At 42.5% G+C, this 26,972-nt stretch overlaps 1 protein-coding gene and 1 pseudogene across 3 annotated transcripts in view; both read left to right on the forward strand.

Moving 5' to 3' along the window:
* SLC35F2 (solute carrier family 35 member F2) overlaps window positions 1-24,704 on the forward strand; it is a 76,366-nt gene extending 51,662 nt beyond the window's left edge. For 2 of the 3 annotated variants that reach the window (XR_004270960.1, XR_004270961.1), the window contains exons 7-10: window positions 1,023-1,177; window positions 10,880-11,267; window positions 13,359-13,360; window positions 24,686-24,704. Coding sequence is in view for 1 of the 3 variants with exons in the window: in XM_032285686.1 (XP_032141577.1) it covers window positions 1,023-1,177; window positions 10,880-11,065 (341 nt within the window). In the remaining 2 variants the exon portion in view is untranslated. Of the gene's footprint in view, window positions 1-1,022; window positions 1,178-10,879; window positions 11,695-13,358; window positions 13,361-24,685 lie in introns of those variants that run through there. The other variant, XM_032285686.1, reaches the window with a different exon arrangement.
* The window catches only part of LOC116555922, a 48,427-nt pseudogene continuing 42,402 nt past the window's right edge, over window positions 20,948-26,972 (forward strand).

Below are 26,972 nucleotides of genomic sequence, written 5' to 3' on the forward strand. Positions count from 1 at the left end.
TGTCTACCATGCTTGATAATTTAATTCAATCAAATAGCTTAGATTGCCACAGAGAGAGAGAGAGAGAGAGAGAGAGAGTTGAGTATGGGATGAGATTAAAGAAGTGGTTGCAAAGCAGAGCTACTGCTAATGTAGTCAACATCCATCCCGTGAGCACTGTCCTAAATAGGATAATTATATTGTGCTTCCTTGGAGCATTTAATTTAATGAGATGAACAAAATACAGTAGACCTAATAACTGTCTTTGATGTCTTTAAAGATACTTTAGGCCGGGCGCGGTGGCTCACGCCTATAATTCCAGCACTTTGGGAGGCCGAGGCGGGTGGATCACGAGGTCAAGAGATTGAGACCATCCTGGTCAACATGGTGAAACCCCGTCTCTACTAAAATTACAAAAAATTAGCTGGGCATGGTGGCGCGTGCCTGTAATCCCAGCTACTGAGGAGGCTGAGGCAGGAGAATTGCCTGAACCCAGGAGGCGGAGGTTGCTGTGAGCTGAGATTGCGCCATTGCACTCCAGCCTGGGTAACAAGAGCAAAACTCTGTCTCAAAAAAAAAAATAAATAAATAAATAAAAATAAAGATACTTTATTCTGAATCCAATTATATAAATCATATCCAACCAAACAAAAGCAAAGAAAAAATAATGATTTTTTCTTGACACGAGTTGTTGATTCTGCCTTTATTGGCCGTTTATCGCAGGCATCACTCTGTCCTGGGAGGATGCATAGGGAGGGGTATAAGAGCTATGGACTCAGTCACACCATAAGCAGGATTTTCTGGCCTTGCTAACCTAATACCTTGTTGGATTTTTGAGGTCCTTTATCTACATCACAAGCTACTGTGAATATTGTTTTTTCCAGAGAGCTTTATGGTCTCATTTGCAATGCTGACTGTTAACAGGGGGCTTTGTAGATAATATGTTAAAGGGTTAGGGAGTTTTATATGGCAGCGAAGCCTCAAACTCCTTTGTCTTCTGATTTCTTGCTCTAATATCAGATATTCCTTTTTGTTTTTCGCAGCCCTGCTGTTCATGGCATTTGCCCTGTGTATGTTTTGCCTGTACAGCTTCATGCCATTGGTGATTAAAGTCACTAGTGCCACTTCCGTCAACCTGGGCATCCTGACAGCGGACCTCTACAGCCTTTTCTTTGGACTCTTTCTGTTTGGCTACAAGGTAAACAAATAGATCATGTTTAAAGAACACTTGCTTGAATCCAAAAAATGTAGCAGGTTTCTTCAAGTCGCTAGATCAAAAAATAAAACCTCCTTATTCTCTTGGCAAGAATTTCACCGGGCAGGCCTCCCTTACTGCTTCTGAATTAGAAAAGTGGTTCACATAAATTGCCCTCCTAGGGTTTTTCTAAAGGGTGAAATACATGGATTTCATCTTTGATGGTATGGCCCAGGGCACTAGCTTATGGAATTGTTAACGCATGTTGCCAGGTGATAAACAAGCAGACCCAGAGCTGCCGCTGACCTTGAGGGAGAATGTAGCTCAGCCTGAGCACCAGGTGCTTTTCCATTCACTCTTTTTGCCCTGGTACACAAAAGTCTGGAGTACCTGATGGAAAGGGAAGAGAAGTGGCCAGCTTATAATGCATGTATGATTGGAATGGTTCCATCTTTGATAGTAATTTTGTATCTTTTTTTCTTCTTCCTCTTTTTTTTTTTTATGATTTCAGTCTTAAGATTATACCTGAATGGTAATTTTATATCTTAAAGGTAATTCAGTCCAGTGGTGTTTCAGACCTTTTCTATCCATATCATCACGGCATTTACAAGTGTAACCTGCTGCCATCAGCAATGGGTCCTATTACATGTACTAATTCTCAAGGCAGGTAGGTTGGGAGGGAATATATCAGTGTCTTCAGGGGAAGCAAGAGAACAAATACAGAGTTTGAAAAAATAGCATCCTCAGAGTCTGATACACCTTCCCTTGATAATTACTGATTGAGCCATTCATTTTATTTGTATTTTATTTTTTTGAGACAGAGTTTTGCTCTTGTTGCCCAGGCTGGAGTACAGTGGCGAGATCATGGCTCACCGCAACCTCTGCCTCCCAGGTTCAAGCGATTCTCCTGCCTCAGCCTCCTGAGTAGCTAAGATCACAGGCATGCGACACCACGCCCAGCTAATTTGTATTTTTAGTAGAGGCATGGTTTCTTCATGTCGGTCAGGCTGGTCTCAAACTTATGACCTCAGGTGATCCGCCTGCCTTAGCCTCCCAAAGTGCTGGGATTATAGGCGTGAGTCACTGCGCCCAGCCATTTGTCAGTCTTCTTCAGTCTTCTATCAGTCCAGGCTTCTTGCCACTGCACTTTCCACCTTAATTTCATTATTAAGATAAATCTGAAGCCTATGATTGCATCATGTTAAAGTCTCATTATCATAGAGAACCAAGTAAATAGATTTTTTTTTTCCAACCTCACAGCTAATTTGAAAATTCCTAGGGCAGCAGTTTAGCAGCTCTCTTTTTTTTTTTTTTTTTTTGAGACAGAGTTTCACTCTTGTTGCCCAGGCTGGAGTGCAATGGCATGATCTCGGCTCACTGCAACTTCTGTCTCCCAGGTTTAAGCAATTCTCCTGCCTCAGCCTCCCAAGTAGCTGGAATTACACAGGCATGTGTCACCACACCCAGCTAATTTTTTGATTTTTAGTAGATAGAGGATTTCACCACGTTGGCCAGTCTGGTTTCAAACTTCTGACCTCAGGTGATCCACCCACCTCCTCCTCCCAAAGTGCTGGGATTACAGGCATGAGCCACCGCGCCTCGCCCATTCTTCTAAAAATCTTAAGCCCCTTGATTAAAAATTGGGAACCTCAGTCATTTATACCTATTATTTACCATATTATAAATGATAACTGAGAAATTAAAAAAATTAACTCATTAAGAAAATAAATCATACATTAACATAATTTTATGAAAAACTATTTTCAAAATAAAAAAATGGTGAGAAGAATGTCATTGATTTATATTTTTTAAAAATCCCTTTACTGTGTGGCTTACTAGAAAACAGCTGGATTCTCAGATCTGCTTCTTCCTTCTGCCTTGTGATATCACATCATGTAGCCTGTAGAACATTTCATTGTGCACTTGTAAGAAGATGAAAGTGAAAAGGGAAAATAGTGTTTTAGTAGTATAGTAATAATAGTTTTGAGGGCTGGGCATGGTGGCTTACGCCTGTAATCCCAGCACTTTAGAAGACTGAGACAGGTGGATCACCTGAGGTCAGGAGTTCGAGACCAGTCATGGCCAACATGGTGAAACACCGTCTCTACTAAAAATACAAAAATCAGCTGGGCATGGTGGCGCATGCCTATAATCCCAGCTATTTGGGAGGCTGAGGCAGGAAAATCACTTGAACCCAGGAGGCGGAGGTTGCAGTGAGCCGAGACTGCACCATTGCACTCCAACCTGGGTAACAAGAGCTAAACTCTGTCTTAAAAAAAAAAAAAAAAGTAACAATAGCTTGACTATATAGATTCCTCCCAGCGTTTTGAGTTCCCTCAAGGATTTTGGATTATACTTTGAGAACCCCTGCTTTAGAAATCTCTCTTTTCAGCCTGGACAACATGGCAAAACCCCATCTCTCCAACAAAATACCAAAAAAAAAAAAAAATTAGCCAGACATGGTAGTGTGCACCTGTAGTTCCAACTACTCCAGAGAGAGGCTGAAGTGGAGGATCACTTGGGCACAGGGAGGTCGAGGCCACAGTGAGCCACGATCTGATCACACCACTGCACTCCAGCCTGGCTGGCAGAGTGAGACCCTGTCTCCCAAAAATAAAAAAAAAAAAAAAAAAAGTAAAAAGAAAAGAAAAAAGAAAAAGAGAAAAGATATCTGTCTTTTCTCAGCATGCTTTCAGTAAAGGATTCCTATTTTCCTGACAGTCATTTGAGCAGATAGGATGTTGGCTGTTACCTGATAATTTTAGTTTCAGTATGGGCAATCAGCTATATTTGTCCTTGTAAAATTTTATATCCAGACAAATCCTTATTTATGCTATTCCCAGATATTGGCCATGAGCTTACAATACTTAGCTGAATTACTGATACATTAAGCTCAGTGGGTTCTCAGAAATTTCTGCTTAAAGAGTATAAACTTTTTTGCTTTGCAAGGTTACATGCGAAGGAACTAGCTGTTATCTTTTCAGACTTGCTGGTTAAGGTGTTCCTGAACTAAGACTGAAGGAGTATTTATAGCTTATTGGAAATATCATTAAGAAAAAGTCAAAGTGTATCAGAGAAGTCATCCTGATGAGCCCAGATTTTTTTCTGAGAGCCAAATTGTTACGGACTACAGTCAGCCTCGTTTTTCTGTGCTGCATTTCATCTGGCTACCACTAGGGGTGCTGGTGTTTCCATATAGCAGTTCCAGGCTAGTTGGTGGCTGGCTATAGCTTCAACTGTTTTTAACTTTAAAATGAAAAATCCCCTTTTATGTCATTTTTTCGGCCACTTAACTTTAAACTACTATTCTCAGAATCAGAGCATGCAGTTGACAAATTCCTTTGCAGTTCTTTTGTGTTTCTTTGTCCATGCACATCTAATAGTTCATTCTTAGATCAGATTTTTACTGTTTTTGGTCAAAGGTCATTTCAAGACTTATGGAGCAAACAGCAGGTCTTCTGAAATCTAAATAGTAAATTACAGAGGTAGAAAAAACTCAGAGGATAATGAAGACACCTAGCACTTTACAAATAGTTTTTTTCTTTTCTTTTCTTTTGCGACAGAGTCTTGCTCTGTCGCCCAAGCTGGTATGCAGTGGTGTGATCACAGCCCACTGCAACCTCTGAATTCTGAGTTCAAGCAATTCTTGTGAGTAGCTGGGATTACAGGTGCCCACCACCAAACCTGGCTAGTTTTTGTATTTTTAGTAGAGACAGGGTTTCACCACGTTGGCCAGGCTGGTCTCCAGCTCCTGAGCTCAAGCGATCCACCTGCCTTGGCCTCCCAAAGTGCTGAGACCACAAGGGCATGAGCCACTGAGCCTGGCCAAGAAGTGGTTTTTAAAGACAGATCCACAAGCTTGATATACTACCAATTTAAAAAATTTTGTCTAAAATAACTTTAGCTGTAATTTTTTGAAGCAGGCAGTTGAAAAAGAGGTTCAGAATTTTTTACACTTATCAGTCAGACCTTTTTTTTTTTCCCCTGTTTTTTGCTTTTATTTATTTTTTCAGCTATTACCGAGTCCTCTTGATGGCATGTGTCAGACCTTAAGCACGCTGCCTCTTCTGAAATTGATCTTGAGTAAATATTTGCTGAATAAAGTAGCCACAAGAAACTTCCTGCATAGATCCAGACACAAAGAATTTTACGAGAGAAAAAAGTAAGGGCCTCTAATTCAGGAGACTTACCTCACTCGATCTCTTTATTAGTCTCTCCATGCTAATAAAAGTGACTCAATTTAATCACCTGGCTTCTTAAGAGAGCCATGATAGTTTTTCTTCTGAACATTTAAAAGCTACCAAACAAAATATAACCTGTTTTGAACAAGTTATATAGGTTTTTTTTACAGGTAACAATGAACATATTTATGGGACAGTTTGACTACCTTTTCAAAATACCAACTTCAGGCCGGACGTGGTGGCAATCCCAGCACTTTGGGAGGTCGAGGTGGGTGGATCACCTGAGGTCAGGAGTTTGAGACTAGCCTGGCCAACATGGTGAAACCCTGTCTCTACTAAAAGTACAAAAATTAGCCAGGTATGGTAGCATATGCCTGTAATCTCAGCTACTCAGGAGGCTGAGACAAGGGAATCGCTTGAACCCAGTAGGCAGAGGTCACAGTCAGCGGAGAGAGCACTGCTGCACTCCAGCCTGGGTGACAGAGCAAGACTCTGTCTAAAAAAAAAAAAGTAATAAATAATACCACCTTTAAAAGTTTAGAGTACTCCAAATAGCTCTAACTTCCCCTGATGTTCTCTGAATCAATTTTTTTTTCAACAAACATTTATTAAACACCAGCTATGCGTTGGGCCCTGTGCTATATATTAGATCCAAGAATGAAAATCAGTGGTAGGAAATTATAGTTGACTGCTCAGCTCGACATTATTATTGGTTTCGCATTCTCATTGAATCCAGGAAACATTTTCCTGTTGGGGAGGGCTGTGGCTATTGCATTCCTTAAGGAATTCTTAAGGTTTGACGTAGAGAAATAATTGAGCATCTGTAAAAAATTAGCACGTTAAAGCTGTTGGTGACCCGAGGAGCCCACAGCTGGATGTGACCAGCAATCTACTTAATACTCATTTCATAAAATTAGTTTTTTCATTTATCTTTGGGAGTATATCTTGCTTTTTTAATTTTTAATTTTTTTTCTTTTCTTTTCCAAACTTCCTCTGGAGTGAAATTTTTAATTTTCTTTTTAGCAACAGGGTCTCACTGTATTGCCCAGGCTGGCCTCAAACTCCTGGGCTTGAGCGATCCTCCCATCTTAGCCTCCTGAGTAGCTGGGACTGCAGATGCCTGCCACTGTGCCCAGCTAGCTTGCTTGCTTTTTCTTCTCTCCCCATCTCTCTCTCTTTCCTTCCACTCCTTCCTTCCTTCTCATCTTTATCTTCCTTTTCCCTCCTTCCCTAGCCCATTCTGTTTTCTTGTTTTTATCTGTCATTCTCCTTATTTGAACATTTTATTGGGCATAATACGAAACCTAAGCTAATTTAAAACTGTTTATTGGTGTGAATAAAATAGCATACCCCATTCTTAATTTTTTATTGATTAAATATGCATACTTATGGGATATATGAGACATTTTGTTACATGCATAGACTGTACAAGTCAGGGTGTTTGAGATGTCCATCACCTCAAGTATTTAGCATTTCTATGTATCAGGAACATTTCCAGTCCTCCCTTCTAGGAGTTTTGAAACATACAATATTGTTAACTATAGTCAACCTACTCTGCTGTCAAACATTAGAACTTATTCCTTCTATCTACCTATATGTTTGTATGCATTAAACAACCTTCCTTAGCCTGGGTGTGGTGGCTTATGCCTGTAATTCCACCACTTTAGGGGGCCAAGACACAAGGATTGCTTGAGCTTAGGAGTTCTAGACCAGCCTGGGCAACATGCATAACATTGTCTTTACCAAAAAAAAAAAAATACACACACACACACACACACCAGCCACGTATGATGGTGCACACCTGTAGTCCCAGCTACTTGGGAGGCCAAGGTAGGAGGATCACTTGGGATCCTCTGCCTGTGAGACAGAGGTTGCAGTGAGCCGAAATAGAGCTACTGCACTCCCGCCTGGGTGACAGAGCCAGAACCTGTCTCAAAACAACAACAACAAAACCTAACCTCTATCTCGCACCCCCAGCCCACACATCCTCCTCAGACTCTGGTATCTGTCATTCTATTCTCTACCTCCACAAAATGGACATTTTAAGCTCCCACATGTGAGTGTACATGCATTATTTGTCTCTCCATGCCTTGGCTTATTTCATTTAACATAATGACCTCTAGTTCCATCCATGTTGCTGGAAATGATAGGATTTCATTTTTTTTTTTTGGTGGCTCAATAGTATTCCATTGTGTTTATATACCATATTTTCTGTATTCATTTGTCCACTGATGGCCACTCATGTTGATTCTGTATCTTTGCTATTGTGAATAGTGCTGCAGTAAACAACTGAGTGCAGGAATCTCCCTTTTCCTTTGGATAAATACCCAATAGCGGGATGGCTGGATTTTATGGTAGTTCTATTTTTGGTTTGTTGAGAATCTCCATACTGTTTTCCATAGTGGCTGTACTCTACTAATTTATATTTCCACCAGCAGTGTTTAAGAGTTCCCTTTTTTTTCTTTTTTTCTTTTTTTGAGACAGAGTTTTGCTCTGTTGCCCAGGCTGGAGTACAGTGGCACAATCTCAGCTCACTGCAGCCTCTGCCTTCTGGGTTCAAGTGATTCTCCTGCCCGCGCCTCCTGTGTAGCTGGGATTACAAGTGCCCACCACCATGCCGGTCTAGTTTTTATATTTTTAGTATAGACGAGATTTCACCATGTTGGCCAGGCTGGTCTCGAACTCTTGACCTCAGGTGATCCACCTGCCTCTGCCTCTCAGAATGCCAAGATTACAGGCATGAGCCACCGCACCTGGCCTAAGAGTTCCTTTTCTACACATCCTTGACAGCATGTTATTTTTTAACTTTTTGATAATGGCTACTCTAACTGGGGTAAGATGTTATCTCATTGTGGCTTCAATTTGCATTTTCCTGATGATTAGTGATGTTGAACATTTTTTCATATACCTCTTGGCCATTTATGTCTTCTTTTGACAGATGTCTATTCATGTCCTTTGCCCACTTTTTTAAATGATTATTTATTTTTCACTCTTGAGTTACCTGTATACTCTGGATATTAGCCCTTTGTTGGATGAATAGTTTGTAAATATTTTCTCTCAAGAGGTTATATCTTCACTGTTGATTATTTTCTTTGCTGTGCAGAAACTTTTTAGTTTAATATAGTTTCATTTGTTTTTGTTTTTGTTACCTGTGCTTTTGAGATGTTAGCCATAAAATCTTTGTCTAGACCAATGTCCTCAAGTGTTTTCTTCTAGTAGCTTTTTGGTTTTGGGTCTTACATTTAAGTCTTTAATCCCATCATGAATGGATTTGTTTTTATATGATGAGAGATAGGAGTTCAGTTTCATTTTATACAAATACCATGCTGTTTTGGTTGCCTAGGATTGCTTTGGCTATTTGGGCCCTTTTGTGGTTCCATATGAATTTTAGGATTGTGTTTTCTATTTACGTGAAAAATAACATTGATACTTTGATAGGGATTGCATTGAATTTATAAATTGCTTTGGGTATAGTATGCTCCTTTGAATGAGATTAATTCTTCTAATCCATGAGCATGGGTTTTCCATTTGTGTCATCTTTATTTCATTAGGGTTTTGTAGCTTTCCTTACAAAGGTCTTTCACCTCCTTGGTTAAATTTATTCCTAGTTATTTTATTTTGTGTAGCTGTTGTGAATGGGATTGCCTTCTTGATTTCTATCTCATTACTTCATTATTAGTGTATAGAAAGGCTACTGATTTTTACATGTTGATTTTGTATCCTACAACTTTACCTAATTTATTGATTAGATCTAAGAGCTATTTTGTGGTGTCTTTAGGTTTCTCTGGATATAAGCTTATGTCATGTACAAAGAGGGATAATTTAACTTCTTTTCTAATTTGGATGCCTCTTATTTCTTTTTCTTGCCTGATTGCTCTGGCTAGAACTTCCAGCACTAAGTTGAATAGGAGTGGTGAAAGAGGGCATTCTTGTTTTGTTCCAGTTCTTAGAAGTAAGGCTTTTATATTTTCCCTGTTCAGTATGATGTTAGCTACTCCATTCCTAATTTAAAGTCATGTTTGCAGGATTAATTACAAGTTGAGTTTGCTTTTTCCAACTGAAAGAAAAAAGGCCCTGGGTATTTGATTACACGTTAATTACACTATATAGTTTCTCTAATTTTTAATATACCATGCTTGGTCAGTCTTTAGCCATTCTCTTTCTGTGCCTTATCATGTTGCTAAAAATACATACTCACTTAATACTTCAGCTTTTGTATGGATTTCCAACTTAAATAAGAGCACATATACAAATTTCTTAATAGAATTTATTTAGACTTTTGGGGTATGACATTTTTCCATATATATTTATACACCCAATGAATTAGTCTTCTGTCCTCATTGCATTTTGCTCTGGGTGGTGGTTTTCAGTCTTAAGAAGGGGAAGGGAAGGAGGTTGGGGAAGGTTACCAAAAACTCCATCCATACTTGTGGTATGTCTGTCAGAATGGGCTTCTGCAGACAGTGTATGAGATAACCTCTTGCAGGACTGTTCCCTATGACTGTCCTCACTGGATCTTACACTAGTCACCCCTTTGGGCTTTGGACTCTTCTGATATCTAGGCTCTTTCTCGCTCTAAAATTCTGAATCTGCTCAGTCCACCATAAATTTTACTATGTAATACTTGCCTACAGAGACAAGATAATATATCAAATTTTAGCAAATGAATTTCATTGAATAGCACACATTGAGAGGCTGTTGAGCAGATGCCACTTCTGTACTTCCACATTTCATCATAGTCTTATGTTCCTCTGTTTCGTACCAATATTGTAAACTGTGTCTAGGGTCTGAATGGGGCTCTCTTGTGGTATCCATGATGACCACCATTTTCTCCACTAAGTGGGACTATATGCAGAGTAGGGTGTAGCTGCATTATGACAGAGACAAGCAAAGGTTCCATTTCTCCTGAAGATCCAAGGATCCAGGTGGCTGGTGTGCCGGGTGCTGTTGGCAGTCCCAGCATTCACCTGCATATGTGGGAGGGTTTTGTGCATTACCGTCTCCTTAGGTAACTTTCAGAAAAAGATCATGAGGCCAGGCCTGGTGGCTCACACCTGTAATCCGCTGAACTTTGGGAGCCTGATGCAGGCAGAGTGCTTGAGCTCAAGTGTTCAAGACCAGCCTGGGCAACATGGAGAAACCCTGTCTCTACAAAAAACACAAAAATTAGCCAGGTGTGGTGATGAGCGCCTGTGGTCTAAGCTGACCTGGAGGCTGAGGTGGGAGGATTGCTGGAGCCTGGGAGGTGGAGGCTGCAGTGAGCCAAGGTTGTACCACTGCATTCCAGCCTGGGCCACAGAGTGAGATCCTGTCGGGAAGGGAATGGGGAAGAGAAAGGGAAGGGAAAGAGGAAGGAAAAAGGAAAGGAAAAGAAAAGAGGAGGGAGGGGAAGGGGGGTGGAAGGGAGGGGAGGGATGGGATGGGATGATTATGAGAAGGTAATCCTCAAAGCACAGTTGACAAAAGCCAGCAGCAAAGAGGTGTATGTGAGGGGCACAATTCACTACCTGTTCTCTTGTCCTAGTTTTCAGGACTCTACATCCTTTCCTTCACTGTCATCATGGTGGGGTTTATCCTGTACTGCTCCACCCCGACTCGCACGGCCGAGCCAGCTGAAAGCAGTGTGCCTCCGGTCACCAGCATTGGGATCGACAACCTGGGGCTGAAGCTGGAGGAGAACCTCCAGGAGACCCACTCTGCTGCCTTGTAGCCGGAGAAGATGGTGCACCTCTGCCCCACCAGGATAAGGCAGAGCCTGCTGCCTGCTGAGGGGACACTTGGGGAAATAGCAGACTCAGAGTGGATATTCTACACCCCTGGGTTGGATCCAGTGGTTAGATTTTAGAAGGGAACACTAAACAAAGTTCAAAAGTAGAAATACCAAAATAGAGCAGAAACCAAGCTAAGAGTGTGTTTCCATACCTGCTCGTGTTGGGGAGATGAGGTGCGGACCCCACACTGGGGTCTCAGAGGCACCAGTGGGAAAGCAGGACGGGGGAGAGATCCAGCAGTGAGCCAGCCTAGGCCAGGTGGGAAAGCGGGCTGTCCAGTCTGGGCTTGGTGGTCCGGAACAGGGGCAGCTCACGGTGGCTCTGGCGTATGTTAGAGGCTCGAGTTCTTTTCCACTGAGGCAGTCATTGTCCACAGCCCTTTCGGTACAGATGAGGCCTGAGGGCTGACTGCATATGGCAGAAAATGGGTGGGTCAGCCCTTGAAAAGTCATGAGATCTATGTTTAAGTACTACACAAGCATTAAACCGGAGTGCAGTAAATCTAGGAATCCTCCCACAATTGTTTGAGACACAGTCTTGTTCTCTTGCCCAGGCTAGAGTGCAATGGCACAGTCCCAGTTCACTGCAACATCTGCCTCCCGGGTTTAAGTGATTCTTGTGCCTCAGCCTCTCTAGTAGCTGGGATTACAAGCATGTGCCCCCACAACCAGCTAAGTTTTGCATTTTTAGTAGAGACGGGGTTTCATAGAGAGATGGGGTTTCGCCATGTTGCCCAGGCTAGTCTCAAACTCCTGAGCTCAAGCGATCTGCCCACCTTGGCCTCCCAAAGTGCTAGGATTACAGACGTGAGCCACTGTGCCTGGCCTATTTGTTTATTTTTTTTAAAAACATTTCTCCATCACTCATTCCAGGTTCCAGAGCAAACTCCCTCTGCTCTCAGAGCTTGACACTGGATATGTATTCCACAGTTTCAGTCCCAGATCATACGCTCCAAGATTTCTCATCCATATATATGTGGATGCCATCCTTTCTAAAAACTAAACATGACCTCCTAGAATGTTCTTATTGATCTGATTTAATTTCAGCTCAAGAAACTAAGTCTTACTGTATATTATCACAACAAAGAAAAAGCTTTGTTTTTAAATAAGAAAAGATTATCGTCAAAATGAAAATACAAAATTAATAATTTCTCACCGAAGAGTATGCCTGGGAGACTCTCATTGTTAAAAGAGGATAATGTTACTCCTTCTTATCAAAAATTTATAATGTCATGTGATTTTTATGATACTTCAATACAGAGTGTTAATATGTATCATCACTATAATAACAACCAACAAAATACCACTTTAAGAAAACTAAATTTTTTGTAAAAATGTAAGAAAGAAATGGGGAGAAAGTGTTCACATCATTAAAAGGCTTTGAATTCTTGGAAATCCATCAACTACATGGTTTCTTTGATTAACCAGTTCCCCTTGTGGATTTTTTTTTTTTTTGGAGACAGAGTCTTGCTCTGTCACCCAGGCTGGAGTGCAATGGCGCCATCTCAGTTCCCTGCAACCTCTGCCTCCCAGGTTCAACAATTCTGCCTGGACTACAGGCACGCGCCACCATGCCCAGCTAATTTTTGTATTTTTAGTAGAGACAGGGTTTCACCACATTGGCCAGGCTGGTCTTTAACGGACTTCAAGTGATCCACCCACCTCAGCCTCCCAAAGTGCTGGGATTACAGGCACGAGCCACGGCGCCTGGCCCCCTTGTGGATTTTGAATGACTTGATATATTCAGTGTTTCTTCATATTCAGTTTTTCAGAGTTATATCCTCTGTGGGGTGAGGCAAGCCTGTCTATTTGGGGACTATGCTGGGATTCAAGGGAATGCAGAGCAAGCTCACAGATCATTTGCAGGAATAAACATTTTCCAATTCTGAATTACCACAATGAGTTTTTTACTTTCTTCAATGAAGGAAACTTTCATTTTCTGCAACCAATTAAAACTGCCTTTTCCTTTTTTTTTGAGACGGAGTCTCGCTGTCACCCAGGCTGGAGTGCAGTGACACGATCTCAGCTCACTGCAACCTCTGCCTCCCCAGAGCAATTCTCCTGTCTGAGCTTCCCAAGTAGCTGGGTCTACAGGCGCTCACCACCATGCCTGGCCAGCCAATTTTTGTATTTTTAATAGAGACGGGATTTCACCATATTGGTCATGCTGGTCTCGAACTCCTGACCTCAGGTGATCTGTCCACCTCAGCCTCCAAAAGTGCTGGGATTATAGGCGTGAGCCACCGTGCCCGGCAAAACTGCCTTTTCAATTGATGTTTGGTTTCACTCCCTAACATTAACAACTATCAAGAGTGGGAAAGGTTATGTTAAAATGTTTGGCTTTTTTGGGAAGACTTTCAGTTCAATTAGCATACTGATGGTTTATTTTTACATTTGTGCTATTTTGCTCATTGCTTCATTTTATTTTCACCAGTGACAGCTGCAGTCAGAACTGCAGTTGCTGATCCTCCATCTCTAAGATTGCTGTTTGGTGAGCAGGGTTATTCACAAAGCCTTTGGTCACATATTTGGGTGTTTAGCATACATACACATCATGATGGACTTTAGAAAAAGGAGGTAGGTGGGTGCAGTGGTTTACGCCTATAATCCCAGCACTTTGGGAAGCTGAGGTGGGCAAATTACTTGAGGCCAGGAGTTCGAGACCAGCTGGGTTAACATGGTGAAACCCTGCCTCTACTAAAAATACAAAAATTAGCTGGGCTTGATGGCACGCACCTGTACTCCCATCTACTCGGGAGGCTGAGGCTGGAAGAACACTTGAGCCTGGGAGGTCGAGGCCCCAGTGGGCCAGGATCATGCCACTGCACTCCAGCCTGGGCAAGAGACCCTGTCGCAAAAAAGAAAAAAGGAGGTAGCGTTTTCTGAACCCTAGGAAACACTCAAATCTCAACTCGTCTCTGTTAACTTTTAGAGATATACTTTGTTAATATATTCAAAAGCACAAAATTAAACATTTTTAGAGAATGAACTCTGATGTACATATTATATTAGAAAATACACCACCATAAGTAAAGGTTAATGTTTTAACATAATTGAGTTATCTTACTTCAATCTGAGTGTTCTTGGAGAAACCTGAAGTCATCCCTTATGAATAATATGATTAATATCCCTCCTCACTAAACAAATATTGAATGTTTATTGTATCCAAGTAGTTTATTTTCTATGTATGTATACCAGTTTATTACAAAGGATAAAGATGAAGAGATTTGTAGGGCAAGGTATGGGGGAAGGGGTGAGGGGCTTTCATGCTCTCCCGGCGTGTACCACTTTCTAGGAATCTTCATGGGTTCAGCTGTCAGAAGCCCCCTGAACTCACTTCTCTTGGGTTTGTTCTGTTTTTTTGAGAGGAGCTTGCTGTGTCACCCAGGCTGGAGTGCAGTGGTGTGATCTTGGCTCACTGCAATGTCCACCTCCCGGGTTCAAGCAATTCTTGTGCCTCAGCCTCCTGAGTAGCTGGCATTACAGGCATGAGCCACCTACACCCAGTTATTTATTTTTGTATTTTTGGTAGAGATGGACTTTCACCACGTTGGCCAGGCTGGTCTCAAACTCCTTCACCCAAGTGAGCTGCCTGCCTTGGCCTCTCAAGTGCTGGGATTATAGGCGTGAGGCACTGTGCCTGGCCCTCTAGTGTTTTTATAGAAGTTTCAAGATTCAGCATTCCTCCCCCCAGGGTATAGAGCAGGATTCTCTCTGTGGAGGGTCTGAACACCCACAGTCAGAAAATCGGGCAAGGTTAGAGTCCTGCCACAGAAGGAAGATTCTGTTTCCTGAGGTCTAACTCACCCAACATAACAAAAGACTGTAATGGGGCTATGGGAGTTAGGAATGAGGAACAGGATGGAAACTAATATATAGCATTACATCATAGGCCACTCCTGGTTTTCAACCATGGGTCCCTTACAGCAAAACAAATACAGGTATTGATCGACTTACGACCTATGCAACTTACGACCATTCAACTTTACGACCACAATTGCTAGCCACGACTGCTCCATGTCTGGCAGCACAAATGTTGCCCAGCTGGGCGTACGACAGTACGGACCAGCTTCCGGCAACACTACCATCTCCGCGTGCATATAGCCTACTCAACTTACAACCAAATCGTGTTACGACTGGTCTGTCGGAACCAGTCGTGGTTGTAAGTCGAGCACTAGCTGTATACACCATCTTTAATAATTAGTTCAGTCGGGCTGGGCGTGCTGGTTCACACCTATAATCCCAGCACTTTGGGAGGTGGGTGGATCATGAGGTCAAGAGATTGAGACCATCTTGGCCAATATGGTAAAACCCCATGTCTACTAAAAATACAAAAATAAGCTGGGGGTGGTGGTGCACGCCTGTAGTCCCAGCTACTTGGGAGGCCGAGGCATGGGAATCACTTGAACCTGGGAGGCGGAAGTCGCAGTGAGCTGAGAAGGCGCCACTGCCCTCCAGCCTGGTGGCAGAGCGAGACCACCTCAAAAAAAATTCATAATAATAGTAATTAGTTCAGTCTATCATATGTGTGACTATCTATCTCCCAGGCAGAGGCCACTCAAGTTTTGCACTTCTTTTTCATCTTGTCAGCTTCCAAAAGCAGGAGCAGTCTTGGCAGGCACACTGCTTCAGCCTGGGATCGCTGAGCTAAGATTCAGTGTCATCTCTTGCTCTGAGTCTCTTCAGCATCATTAATATAATACTGGATTTTCCTCAATTTATAGCCCATTTTTTCATTTATTTATTCTTGGCTATTATTTCTTCTTTTTTCCATTTGTCATTTAATTTTACCCGTTTTTCCATTTTTGGAAGGGACGTTAGGTTTGGCCACTGTGCTGACTGATGTCGCTGGCAGCAGTACCTGTCTAGCGAGTGCCTCCAGCTCAGTCCATGCCCATCCATAGAAGGAAGGGTCACACAGGTTCTGAACTATCAAGCCCGTTTTTTTTGTTTGTTTTTCTGGAGACAGAGTCTCACTCTGTCACCCAGACTAGAATATAATGGTGCCATCTTGGCTCACTGCAACCTCCGCCTCCCAGGTTCAATAGATTGTCCCATCTCAGCCTTGTGAGTAGCTGGGACTACAGGCTTCCGCCACCACACCTGGCTAATTTTTGTATTTTTTTTTTAGTAGAGATGGAGTTTCATCATGTTGGCCAGGCTGGTCTCAAACTCCTGACCTCAGGTGATCCACCCACCTCAGCCTCCCAAAGTGCTGGGATTACAGGTGTGAGCCACCGCTCTCAACCAGAATTTGTTATGAATCCCAGCTTTTCTAGATGGGTTGAAGGCACAACCAGCCCCTCATCAGGCCCTTAGGAATTCTAACAAAGTTTAAAAACATAGTGACAGTTTCTTGCTTAGAAATCATTTCTGCTTCCAGCACTTGTAATTACAACCCCAGTCCCTAGGTCCACTGCATTACGTAGTGGGGAGAAAAAAAAAATTGAGGTGATTTTGAAACTGCCTTTGCAAAATTATAACTGAGACAGTGAAAGAGCTCTAACCTAACCAACTCCATCTTGCTTCTAACCTCCAAGCTGTCCTTGTTCATTCCTGGGCATAGGCTGAACTAACTTTGAGAGGAACTTAGTTTACAGGTTATATTTTAAAACAAAGATGGGTACAGCCCTTTCCCAAAAACCAGCCTTCTTCCCTGGGGACTAGACCATTAACATCAGCCACAAGATTAGAAATGTTGGTTTAGGAGTCATGCAGCTGGAGGCCACAAGATTCTGACCCTTCCTAAGCTGCTCCTAAGATCAGTGCTTCGGGTATTCCGCAGACCCTGCACTTGATGGACCAGCTGGCACCACCCAGGTTGACTAACTGGCTCATCTGATCTGTGGTCGCCACCCAGGAACAGACCCAGTGCAAGAGGACAGCTTCGATTCCCCATGATTTCATCTCTTACCTAACCAGTTAGCACTCCTGGCTTACTGGCTTCTCCCCACCCACCACGTTGTGCTTAAAAGCTCTGCTCCCTGAATGCTTGGGGACTGATTTGAGTAATAGTAAAACTGCTCTCCCACACAGCTGGGTCTGCGTGAACTGCTCTTTCTCTATTGCAATTCCCCCGTCTTGATAAATCAGCTCAGCCTAGGCAGCAGGCAAGGTGAACTCACTGGGCGGTTACAATTTGGGGAAGAAAGAAAAAATTATAGTCATTATACCAGTGTATCCTTCCCTTGGCAAGAATTGTATAGTCATTGCCGGCATCCTCCCCAGCTCTCCTTCCCCAGATCAACCAGAGGGAGAAAAAAAAAAATCTACTGGGGACATTCTAGTTCCACTCATTTTGGGTGTGAGCACACACTCATGAAGGTATGTAAGACAGCTGTTCATCCTTTTTTAGTGTTTTTTTTTTTTGGGATGGATTATCCCAAAAAAAAAAAAAAAAAAAAGGCACCCACAGCTCCTTTTTTCATCTTTCTAGCCCATTGGTCAGCTCACTTTTTAGGTTACATAAACTTTTGCCAGCTGGGCACAGTGGCTCAGGCCTGTAATCCTAGCACTTTGGGAGGCCGAGGTGGGCAGATTGCCTGAGCTCAGGAGTTTGAGACCAGCCTGGGCAACATAGTGAAACTCGTCTCTACTAAAATAAAAAAAAAGAAAATGAGCCAGGCATGATTGTGTGTGCCTGTAAGTTCCAGCTACTTGGGAGGCTGAGGCAGGAGAATTGCTTGATCCTGGGAGGAGGAGGTTGCAATGGGCCGAGATCGGGCCATTGCACGCCAGCCTAGAGGACAGAGTGAGACTCTGTCTCAGAAAAAAAAAAAAAAAACTTTGCTTTTGGTCCCAGTACAGAACATTGAAGGGGCATTGACCTAAAGTAAATCCTTTTATGCAGACACATGTGGTTAGCAAGTTGTCCTACCCTGCTCTGTTCTCTTTCCTCCTGTGCCTTTTAATCCTAGCCTTTCCCCTTGCCTGCTCCTCATCTGGAGAGGGGCAGAGGAGTTCCAATCTGGACATCCCAAGTTAGAAAACAGTGTCTCAGAGAGGCAATGGCATGAATGACAGCCATTAAATCACAGTACTGTACGAGACTATGCAACTTGGTTAGGGAAATTTGTGAGAAATGGGAGTTTAACCAGCCTGTATAACACTGCTTCCTTGAAAATTTCTTTTTAAACATCTGGCTTACATGGGATCTTAAATTTTTTAAAAATAATATATTTTAATTCAATATATTTTAAATATTATCATTTCAGTATGTGTCACTAGTCACCTTTCATGTATCCAATAGCCACATGTGGCTGATGACTACCCTGTTGGACAATGAAGTCTTAACTTCTTTAAATTAGACTGTTAGAGTAGGTGGGTAGGCAGATGTGAGCACGGCAGGAGAGGGCTATCCCTATCAGGCAACCATCGGGTGATGGTCAGGCAGTTGTTAATTAAACTGTCTATTTAAAATAACAACTAGTCACAGCCGGCGCCAGGGAAAGGCAGTCTCCTAATAGAAAACACTTGAAGCTGGTTATCAGCAGCTTCCCAAAAAGATCTTAGGAACTGAATGAGTGGACTTGAGGAAAGAAGCCTCTTCCTATCGCTTGTCTCAAAGAAGGAGGGAGTAAAAGTTGAGACATAGCAGGCATGAGATCAGTGGCCTAGAGGTTAAAGATTTACCGGCCCCCCAATCCTTAAGATCTCAGGTGATCTTAAGGGTGGGGCAATATGGAGAAACGCCCTCCTGTTCCCATTCAGTCTTGCTCAAACCCTCACGCTTACTTCACTTACCACCATCCTCTCACATGTACTTTCTAAAGCTGTAAACCCAATACCCTTTACGCATGTAATATCTCGAGTTGTAAGCCTATATAAAGGCAGAGATTTCCTTTGTTAGAGGAGCTTGGCTGTTAGGCAACTATGGCACCTTGCTCCTAGCCGAATAAATCACCCCTTCCCAGTTCGGTGTTTGAGACGTCTGTTTCTTGCAGCTGTTCGTGCTTCATTTGGTTCCCTGACCGGGAAGCGACTTTCCGTTGGCAGACAGCCGGCACAGCCTCTCAGGCGGTTTGCCTAGCCCTTCAGAGCATCCCTGTGGGGGGCTCCCGCCCACTTGGGTGATGCAATTCCTGAGAGGGCGCCTGGGCAGGTATTGGCCTGGTGGAAAGCCTCGGCAGAGCAGAGCAGGAAAGCCCCACAGTGTGGATCCACCCAGTGGCTGAACACCGAGAAGGAACGGGTACTTGGAAGGTCTGCACAACAGAAGTACAGGAGGATCGATCCTGGAAACTTGCCCACTCCCTGTGGGTGGAAGCGTGGCCTGATCACCCACGCTGTGTCAGTCTCAGCACTCTGGGTTTGATTTCCTTTCTCTCTAAGTGGTTTCGGTACCCTGAACTTGTTTCAGTCTCTATGTGGGTACTAGCAATCTTGCCTCTGTTCCTGACTTGGTTGTTTCGAAGATGTCTAATTGTGAGTGAGTGTGACAGGGCCCAACTGGGGAGAGAATGTGTACTGCACCAGTAACCGGCAGAAAACTGGGGACAAAGTGCTGAGCCCCAAGCTTCAGTAACGGGCAAAGCCTGCGTGCAACCCCTTTATCTTCTGTGAGTGCTGCTTTTACCCTAATAGAGGGAGATGGGTAAGATGCGGAGTGAACCCACTCCATTAGGGGCCATGTCAAAAAAAATTAAAAAAAAATTTAGTGAAAATTATGGCATCATGACACCAGGGAAACTTAGAACTTGGTGTGAAATAGACTGGCCAGCATTTGAAGTAGATTGGCCTTCAGAGAGAATAATTATGGTACAGCTACTTGGGCACAAGATTAGATATGGGGATATGGTACTCTCATCTATATAATTAATTGTGTCATCAGATTACAAGCAGTATTAGGAATTATGACTAATGAAAGATCTAGAGCTTTAGATTTGTTAGCTGTACAGTGTACACAAAAGAGAAATGCAATCTATCAGAACAGACTAGCACTAGATTATCTGCTGGCCTTAGAAGGAGGAGTCTGCGGTAAATTTAACTTAACTGTTTAAAAATTAATGACAGCTGGGCGCGGTGGCTCAAGCCTGTAATCCCAGCACTTTGGGAGGCCGAGGCGGGTGGATCACGAGGTCAAGAGATTGAGACCATCCTGGTCAACATGGTGAAACCCCGTCTCTACTAAAAATACAAAAAATTAGCTGGGCATGGTGGTGCGTGCCTGTAATCCCAGCTACTCAGGAGGCTGAGGCAGGAGAATTGCCTGAACCCAGGAGGCGGAGGTTGCGGTGAGCCGAGATCGCGCCATTGCACTCTAGCCTGGGTAACAAGAGTGAAACTCCGTCTCAAAAAATAAATAAATAAATAAATAATAAAAATAAAAATAAAAATTAATGACAATAGACAGGCAGCCAGATGAAAAAGTTATACCCATGTTTCAGTCCAAACCTGGAAATGGTTGAACTCCAGACTTTTTTGGTGGATGTTTTTCATGTTTTGGTGGATTCAAGACTCTCACAGGGAGCGTAGTACTTGCATTAGGCAGCTAATACTCCTTTGCTTATTGCCACTCCTGTTTGGGAGTAGACAGTCCACCACAGAGGCGGTGGTAACAAAACACACCACCTCCCTGATAATGGCACTAAATAGGTAACAGCCATTACTCACAGAAGAAAGCTCATCTCATGAAAAGGCAGAAGGCTATAAAACTGACATAGGTCTTTCATAGGCTATTTTCCTTTCCCATGTCTCCCTTTCCTCACCTATGTGGCTTACAAACACAGATGTATGAGGATAAAATACAGAGGTTAAGCCTTAAACATCACTTGTGAAATAACTTACTAGGGTTTAACCTAACTCCTACCTAGGCACGAGAAAATGGTGCAAGAAGGAGCTCCGAGTTTAACTCCTAACTGGCTTACTTGTGCTTCTCCCCAAGAGAAAGCCGAGGTTGTGCTCCTCAAGTGGATGGCTGGTAAGACTCCCTGCAAGAGGAGAGCGACCTAAGACAGGCACAGCCACCGGGAGACCAACAGAGGCAGAGGTCAAGCCAAGAGCCCGTCTGCTCTCACACGGAAAACAAGCAGTGCTTGAAGCAGATAAACCAGCAAAGTAACTTCCCAGGCGAGCACGTGCCTGTGACTAGACTTAGACTCTGTCCTATTGCTCCAGCACTCTGTACATTAAAAAGAAAGTAAAAGCTTTCTGATAATAGTTTTCCTTTAAAAGAAAGCCTTTAAGGGGGGAAATGTGGAAGGAAAATAAAATAAATGGAACAAAGTAAAGTTTAATAAGCACAACACAGGTAGTGGTTAAACTTTAAAGAGGCCATTTAGGCTAAGGAATTTAAGTAACCTCTCCCTAATGAAGCTACAGGTTTATTTTGCATTCCAGGCTAGTTTGTGAGCTGCCTAAGGATTTGTAAAACCTCTTTCTCTAAATGAGTTAAAAGGTAAAAATGTTAAGCCCATTCTCAGAAAGTAAAATTTTGTGTACGTGTAGTAAAACCATAGGCATAAGAGACTAATTTAGGATAGTCTTGACTCTGTTAGTAAGTCATTGTTTTCAGAACAGTTTGCCAGTTTAAAGTCCATAAACTTGGTCAGCCTAAAAACTCAATTGTGAGATTTATGCTATCCTACCTGTGGCTTTCAGCATGTAGTTAAAGTATATTAAAGTCTCTGCTTCCAGAGATATTTTCAGATTTTCTTTTAAACTTCATATTACCAACTTCAACTTGCCATCTTAATGATTAATGTAGTTAGTTGCTAAGTTAATCCTATTAATCCTAACATCATCAAAATTCCTTTGCGGAAAAAGCAATTCAAAGCAGTATTGTAATTCTCTGGGCCTAATGCTTTAACACTGTTTATTGATAAGTCAGGTAAACAAGGAAAGAGTGCAGTCCAGTAAACATCACATAATTAAGTAACTTGGCTTACTCAGTTTATTTGATATAAAATCTTGAAACAGCCCTAATTAAGTCTAATCTTGAGGCCACGGATCACTGCATAGCCTATTGGCTTTGGCAATGAACAAGCGAACTACAAGTGATGATGTCACTGTTTGACCTAGACAGACAAAATTAGTGTGTGTGTGTGAGAGAGAGAGAGAGAGAGAGAGAGAGAGAGAGATGTAAAGAAGGCAAAGAGATAAAGAGTCACAGAAAGACGAAGCGAGAAAGATAAAGGAAGAAGTAAGGAAAAAGATATTAAGAAAGTTATAAGATTGCACCCTTAGTAAGGAAGGTTATGAAACAAAGCTTATACATGTCTGAGTTTTTCAGTGAAAGTTGTAGAAATGTTATAAAAGGTGATTTATACAAGTAGGTTGTATAAATTTTTGTCTTAAAGGTCTAAGCAAGTTTTAAAACATTAATTGCAAAAGAAATTGTGTTAAAAGTTTAAAAGTATCATCTAGTTAAAGCACAAGTTTTTTTAAAGCACTAACCTGGTCTTTTACAAAGATAAGAAAAGTCTCTTAGCACAGGCACAACCCTAGAATTTCCAGTACACTGGCACAAGCCAAGAGACTGCGTCCTCATCAAAGGATTGAAAGGAGAGAAAACCTCAAGCCAGTCTAGAACACAAGTCCCAGACGTCACCTGGGGAACACTGAACAGAACACAAAAGGCTAAGCAAACCCTAGTTAGGATTTGTTTATTTTTTCTCATCTTCTAATCTACATTTTTCTGCCCTGTTACTTAAACTAACACCCTCTTCGCGGCTTCTAACAACGCAACTGCTATTTGCTGCATTTGGATCCCAAATCTCTCACTTTTATAAGCTACAAAGCGGGGGCAAGAAAGAGTCCCTCCTCTGGGAGACAGCAAAAGGTGTTAACACAAGCCCCAGCTTTAGGCCTCCCAGATCAGACTAAACCTTTCTTCTAGTAAGGACCTGAAAGAAAAGGGACAGCAGTAAGAGTTTTAACACAAATGCTAGAATCGTGACGTAAACCTCTGGCCTATTTATCTAAACAATCCAACACAGTGGCACTGCCCCAGCCACCCTGCTTTAGAGCAGTAGCCCAACCACCGTGTAGGCCCAAGAAGCTGGCACATTAACACCAGGACAGGAGTTAACTATCTGAGTGCCACAGACTATAATAACCCTGATGGACCAGAAAGAGCATCACTGGCTGTCTAATCCAAGAATGGCTAAATATCAGGGACTGTGATGCGAACATAACCGTAGAGACAGTGAAGACCCTAAATCCAGCTGCTTTGTTTATAGGGGAATCAAAAGAATTCCCATCACATTATTGTAAAGATGTAGTAGAGGAGGCATTCTCAAGCAGAAGAACAGCCTTAAAGGATCAGCCTTTTAAAAAAAAGGAACCCCACCACACTTGGACCTCTGTGGGACGGGCCCATTCTTGTAATCCTGTTCACCCTACTGCTGTTAGGATTGCTGAGGCTGTGCCCTGGATCCAAGTCAGCGGCAGCCCAAGACAAGTGGACTAGTCGACCAGACCCAGAGCACCCTATCACGCTGCCTTTGAGGCGCATCGTCAACAAGGACAAGGACCAAGACCAACCCAGTTCTGTCTCAAATGTGATGAATCCTGAGGACTTATCAAGCCCTGCCCTAGTCACAAAACTGGAAGCTGACTAGTCAACGCACGGCCGAAACCTGAGGAGCCCTTTCAGATAAGTAAATTTGGACTGAAATCTTAATACTTGGTGCTATTTAGTAATATTCAGTGTTTTGCTGTTAATGCTGCCATTGTTGCCGTTCCTTGAAGGACGTTCCTTACCCATGCCTGTTGTAAAATGTTGCTTCCTATTTTAATCATGCTAGCCCTCATGGCAAACTTAGAAAGGGGGGAAGCTTTGGACAAATGTCCTATGTGTACCCATACTGCCTGGGTAAGAAATATTGTAAAAGACATGACAAAACTGGCAAATGTGCCTGTGTAAGTCTGGCATGGATTTAACCCTGAGCCTTTATTTGGAGGTTGGTTCTTATCCTTGGGAGGATTGAAAACCCTCATCATAGGTATACTATTGGTAATAGGTACTTGCTTACCGCTCCCCTGCTTGCTACCCTTGTTTCTCCAAATAATTAGAAGGTTTGTTACCACTGTAGTTCATCAGAAAACTCTATCGCAAGTATATTATGTAAATCACTATTGATCGATCTCACAGAATGCCCCAAATAGTGAAGTTAAGAATGAGAACCCCCACTATTACTAGTAAGTAAGTGAGGTTCTCAAAGCGGGGAAATGAGGAAAGAAACCCCTCTTTCCTGTCTCGTCTCAAAGAAGGAGGAAGTAAAAGTGGAGACATAACAAGCATGAGGTCAGTGGCCTGGAGGTTAAAGATTAAACGGCCCCCATCCTTAAGATCTCAGGCAATGTTAAGGGTCGGGGCAGTATGGAGAAACGCCCTCTATTGTTACCATTCATTCTTGCTGAAACCCCCATGCTTACTTCATTGATCAGGAACCCCTCACAGATACTTTCTAAAGCTGTAAACCCCATACCCCTTTCACATGCAATATCTAGAGTTGTGAGCCTATATGAAGGCAGAAGTTTCCTTTGTTAGAGGAGTTTGGCTGTTAGGCAACTATGCCACCTTGCTCCGGGCTGAATAAATCACCCCTTCCTTCACAGTTCTGTGTTTGAGAGGTCGGCTTCTTGCAGCCGCTCCCGCTTCAGGATCGCTCATGCACACCAAGATGCAAAATGGTGGAGTTTAACTAGTATGTGACCTTCCTCTAGGAAGGCTGGACTGGTAAGGGCAAAATGCCGCCAATGAGCATGCACAACTTCAGTAAACACACTGCACATGCGTCTCCTCCCGTGTGCTGGCAGATACATGTGGACAGCCCACCCCAAGGAAAAATCAAGGGAGGAAAGACTCAAAACCCCACTTGAAGTCACCTGCTTGGTCCTCTTCCAAGTGTACCTTACTTTCGTTTTTCCCTGCTCTAAGGCTGTTTACTTTTACTTTTACTTTTTTTTTTTTAATTTGAGACAGAACCTCGTCCAGGCTGGAGTGCAATGGTGCACTGTTGGGCTTACTGCAGCCTCTGCCTCCCAGGTTCAAGCGATTCTCCTGCCTCAGCCTCTAGAGTAGCTGAGATTACAGGCACATGCCACCACACACAGCTAATGTTTGTATTTTTAGTACAGTTGGGGGTCTCACCACTTTGGCCAGACTGGTCTGGCCTCATATGATCTGCCTGCCTCAGCCTCCCAAAGTGCTGGGATTACAGGCATGAGCCACCATGCCCAAACCCTGAGCTAAAGCTTTTTTTTTTTTTCTTCTCCTTTTTGTGGAGAACGGGGTCTCGCTATATTGCCCAGGCAGGTCTCGAACTCCTGGGCTCAAGCTATCCTCCCGCCTCTGCCTCCCTAATAGCTGGGAATACAGGCATGAGCCACAGCACTAAAGCTTTTTAATAAGCTTTCATTCTTGCTCTAAAACTTGCCTCGGTCTCTCACTCTGCCTTATGCCTCTCAGATGAATTCTTTCCTCTGTGGAGGTAAGAATCAAGTTCTGCAGACCTCTATGGATTCACCGCTGCTAAAAAGACTCTCCGAGGGATTGTTGATATAAATTGTCTTATTACAGAGATTGAATCTAAGTTATCACAACATTTAAAATCACATACCTTTGATAACAACCATTTTCATAAAGCATCTTTTGTATTTCACTATAAAATTCAATTCATGAAGAAATCATTTATCTAAACGTGTGCTGATCTCTGAGGCTAAAAATCGGGAGCAAGCACAAGCGTTTGAAACACAACACCTTCTTCAGTTGAAAACCTCCTCTAAATGCTTTTTTTAGACCATTAGAACAATATTGATTGATTTAAACATATTTTTTGTAGATATTCATGCCATTAAAAAACATAACGCTGCTGGTGGCTCACACCTGTAATCTCACCACTTTGGGAGGCTGAGGTGGGAGAACTATTTGAGCCCAACAGCTTGAGACCAGCCTGGGCAACAACAGTCTCTTGAATTAAAAAAAATAAAGCATTTTTTAAAAAAAGCCCAAACCTTACTAAATAGTATAACGGAGTTGCTACATTGTTCCATAGTGTTGTACAGATGAAGTATATCCTGTAACTGGACTGGGGTTGCACTATAAGAAGAGAGGATTTTGCTGGTGTCATTTTCACTATTGGCATTTTGAAACAAAGTTCTCCTTGATTCAGCATCTTAAGGAATTGGTGTGTATTTATCGGTGGACTTTCCAGCAGGTGGCGCTTTAACAATTGTAGGAACGTAAAGACCATTTGCATAAACAATAGTTCTCATTTTATACTGCTTCCATAATGTCCTGTAAATCAAAGTGTTTTGTTTTGTTTAAAAAGGGGTATTATAAACACTGTTCTCATAAGGGGCTGCCTTTGGTTAACACATGAATAATTGTTGGAAGATAAACAATGGTACATGTGGACATAAAGAGTGAAATAGTAGATACTGGAGACTCCAAAAGGTTGGCAGGGCAGGAAGGAGGTGAGGGTTGAAACATGATCTGTTGGGTACAGTGTTCACTATTTGGGTGATAGGTACACTAAAATCCAAGACTTCACCACTACACAATATATAGATATATGTAAGAAACCTGCACTTGTACTTCATATATATGTGTGTGCGTGTGTGTCTGTGTGTGTATGTGTATATACATATATTTATATATATAAATACAAATAAATACATATATATATATATATATATATATATAAAAATTTTTTTTTTTTTTTTTTTTTTTTTTTTTTTTTTTTTTTTTTGAGACGGAGTTTCGCTCTTGTTACCCAGGCTGGAGTGCAATGGCGCGATCTCGGCTCACCGCAACCTCCGTCTCCTGGGTTCAGGCAATTCTCCTGCCTCAGCCTCCTGAGTAGCTGGGATTACAGGCATGCGCCACCATGCCCAGCTAATC

Source organism: Sapajus apella, unplaced genomic scaffold (genome assembly GCF_009761245.1).
Source record: "Sapajus apella isolate SASKATOON/1434 unplaced genomic scaffold, GSC_monkey_1.0 scaffold16, whole genome shotgun sequence".
NCBI lineage: Eukaryota > Metazoa > Chordata > Mammalia > Primates > Cebidae > Sapajus > Sapajus apella.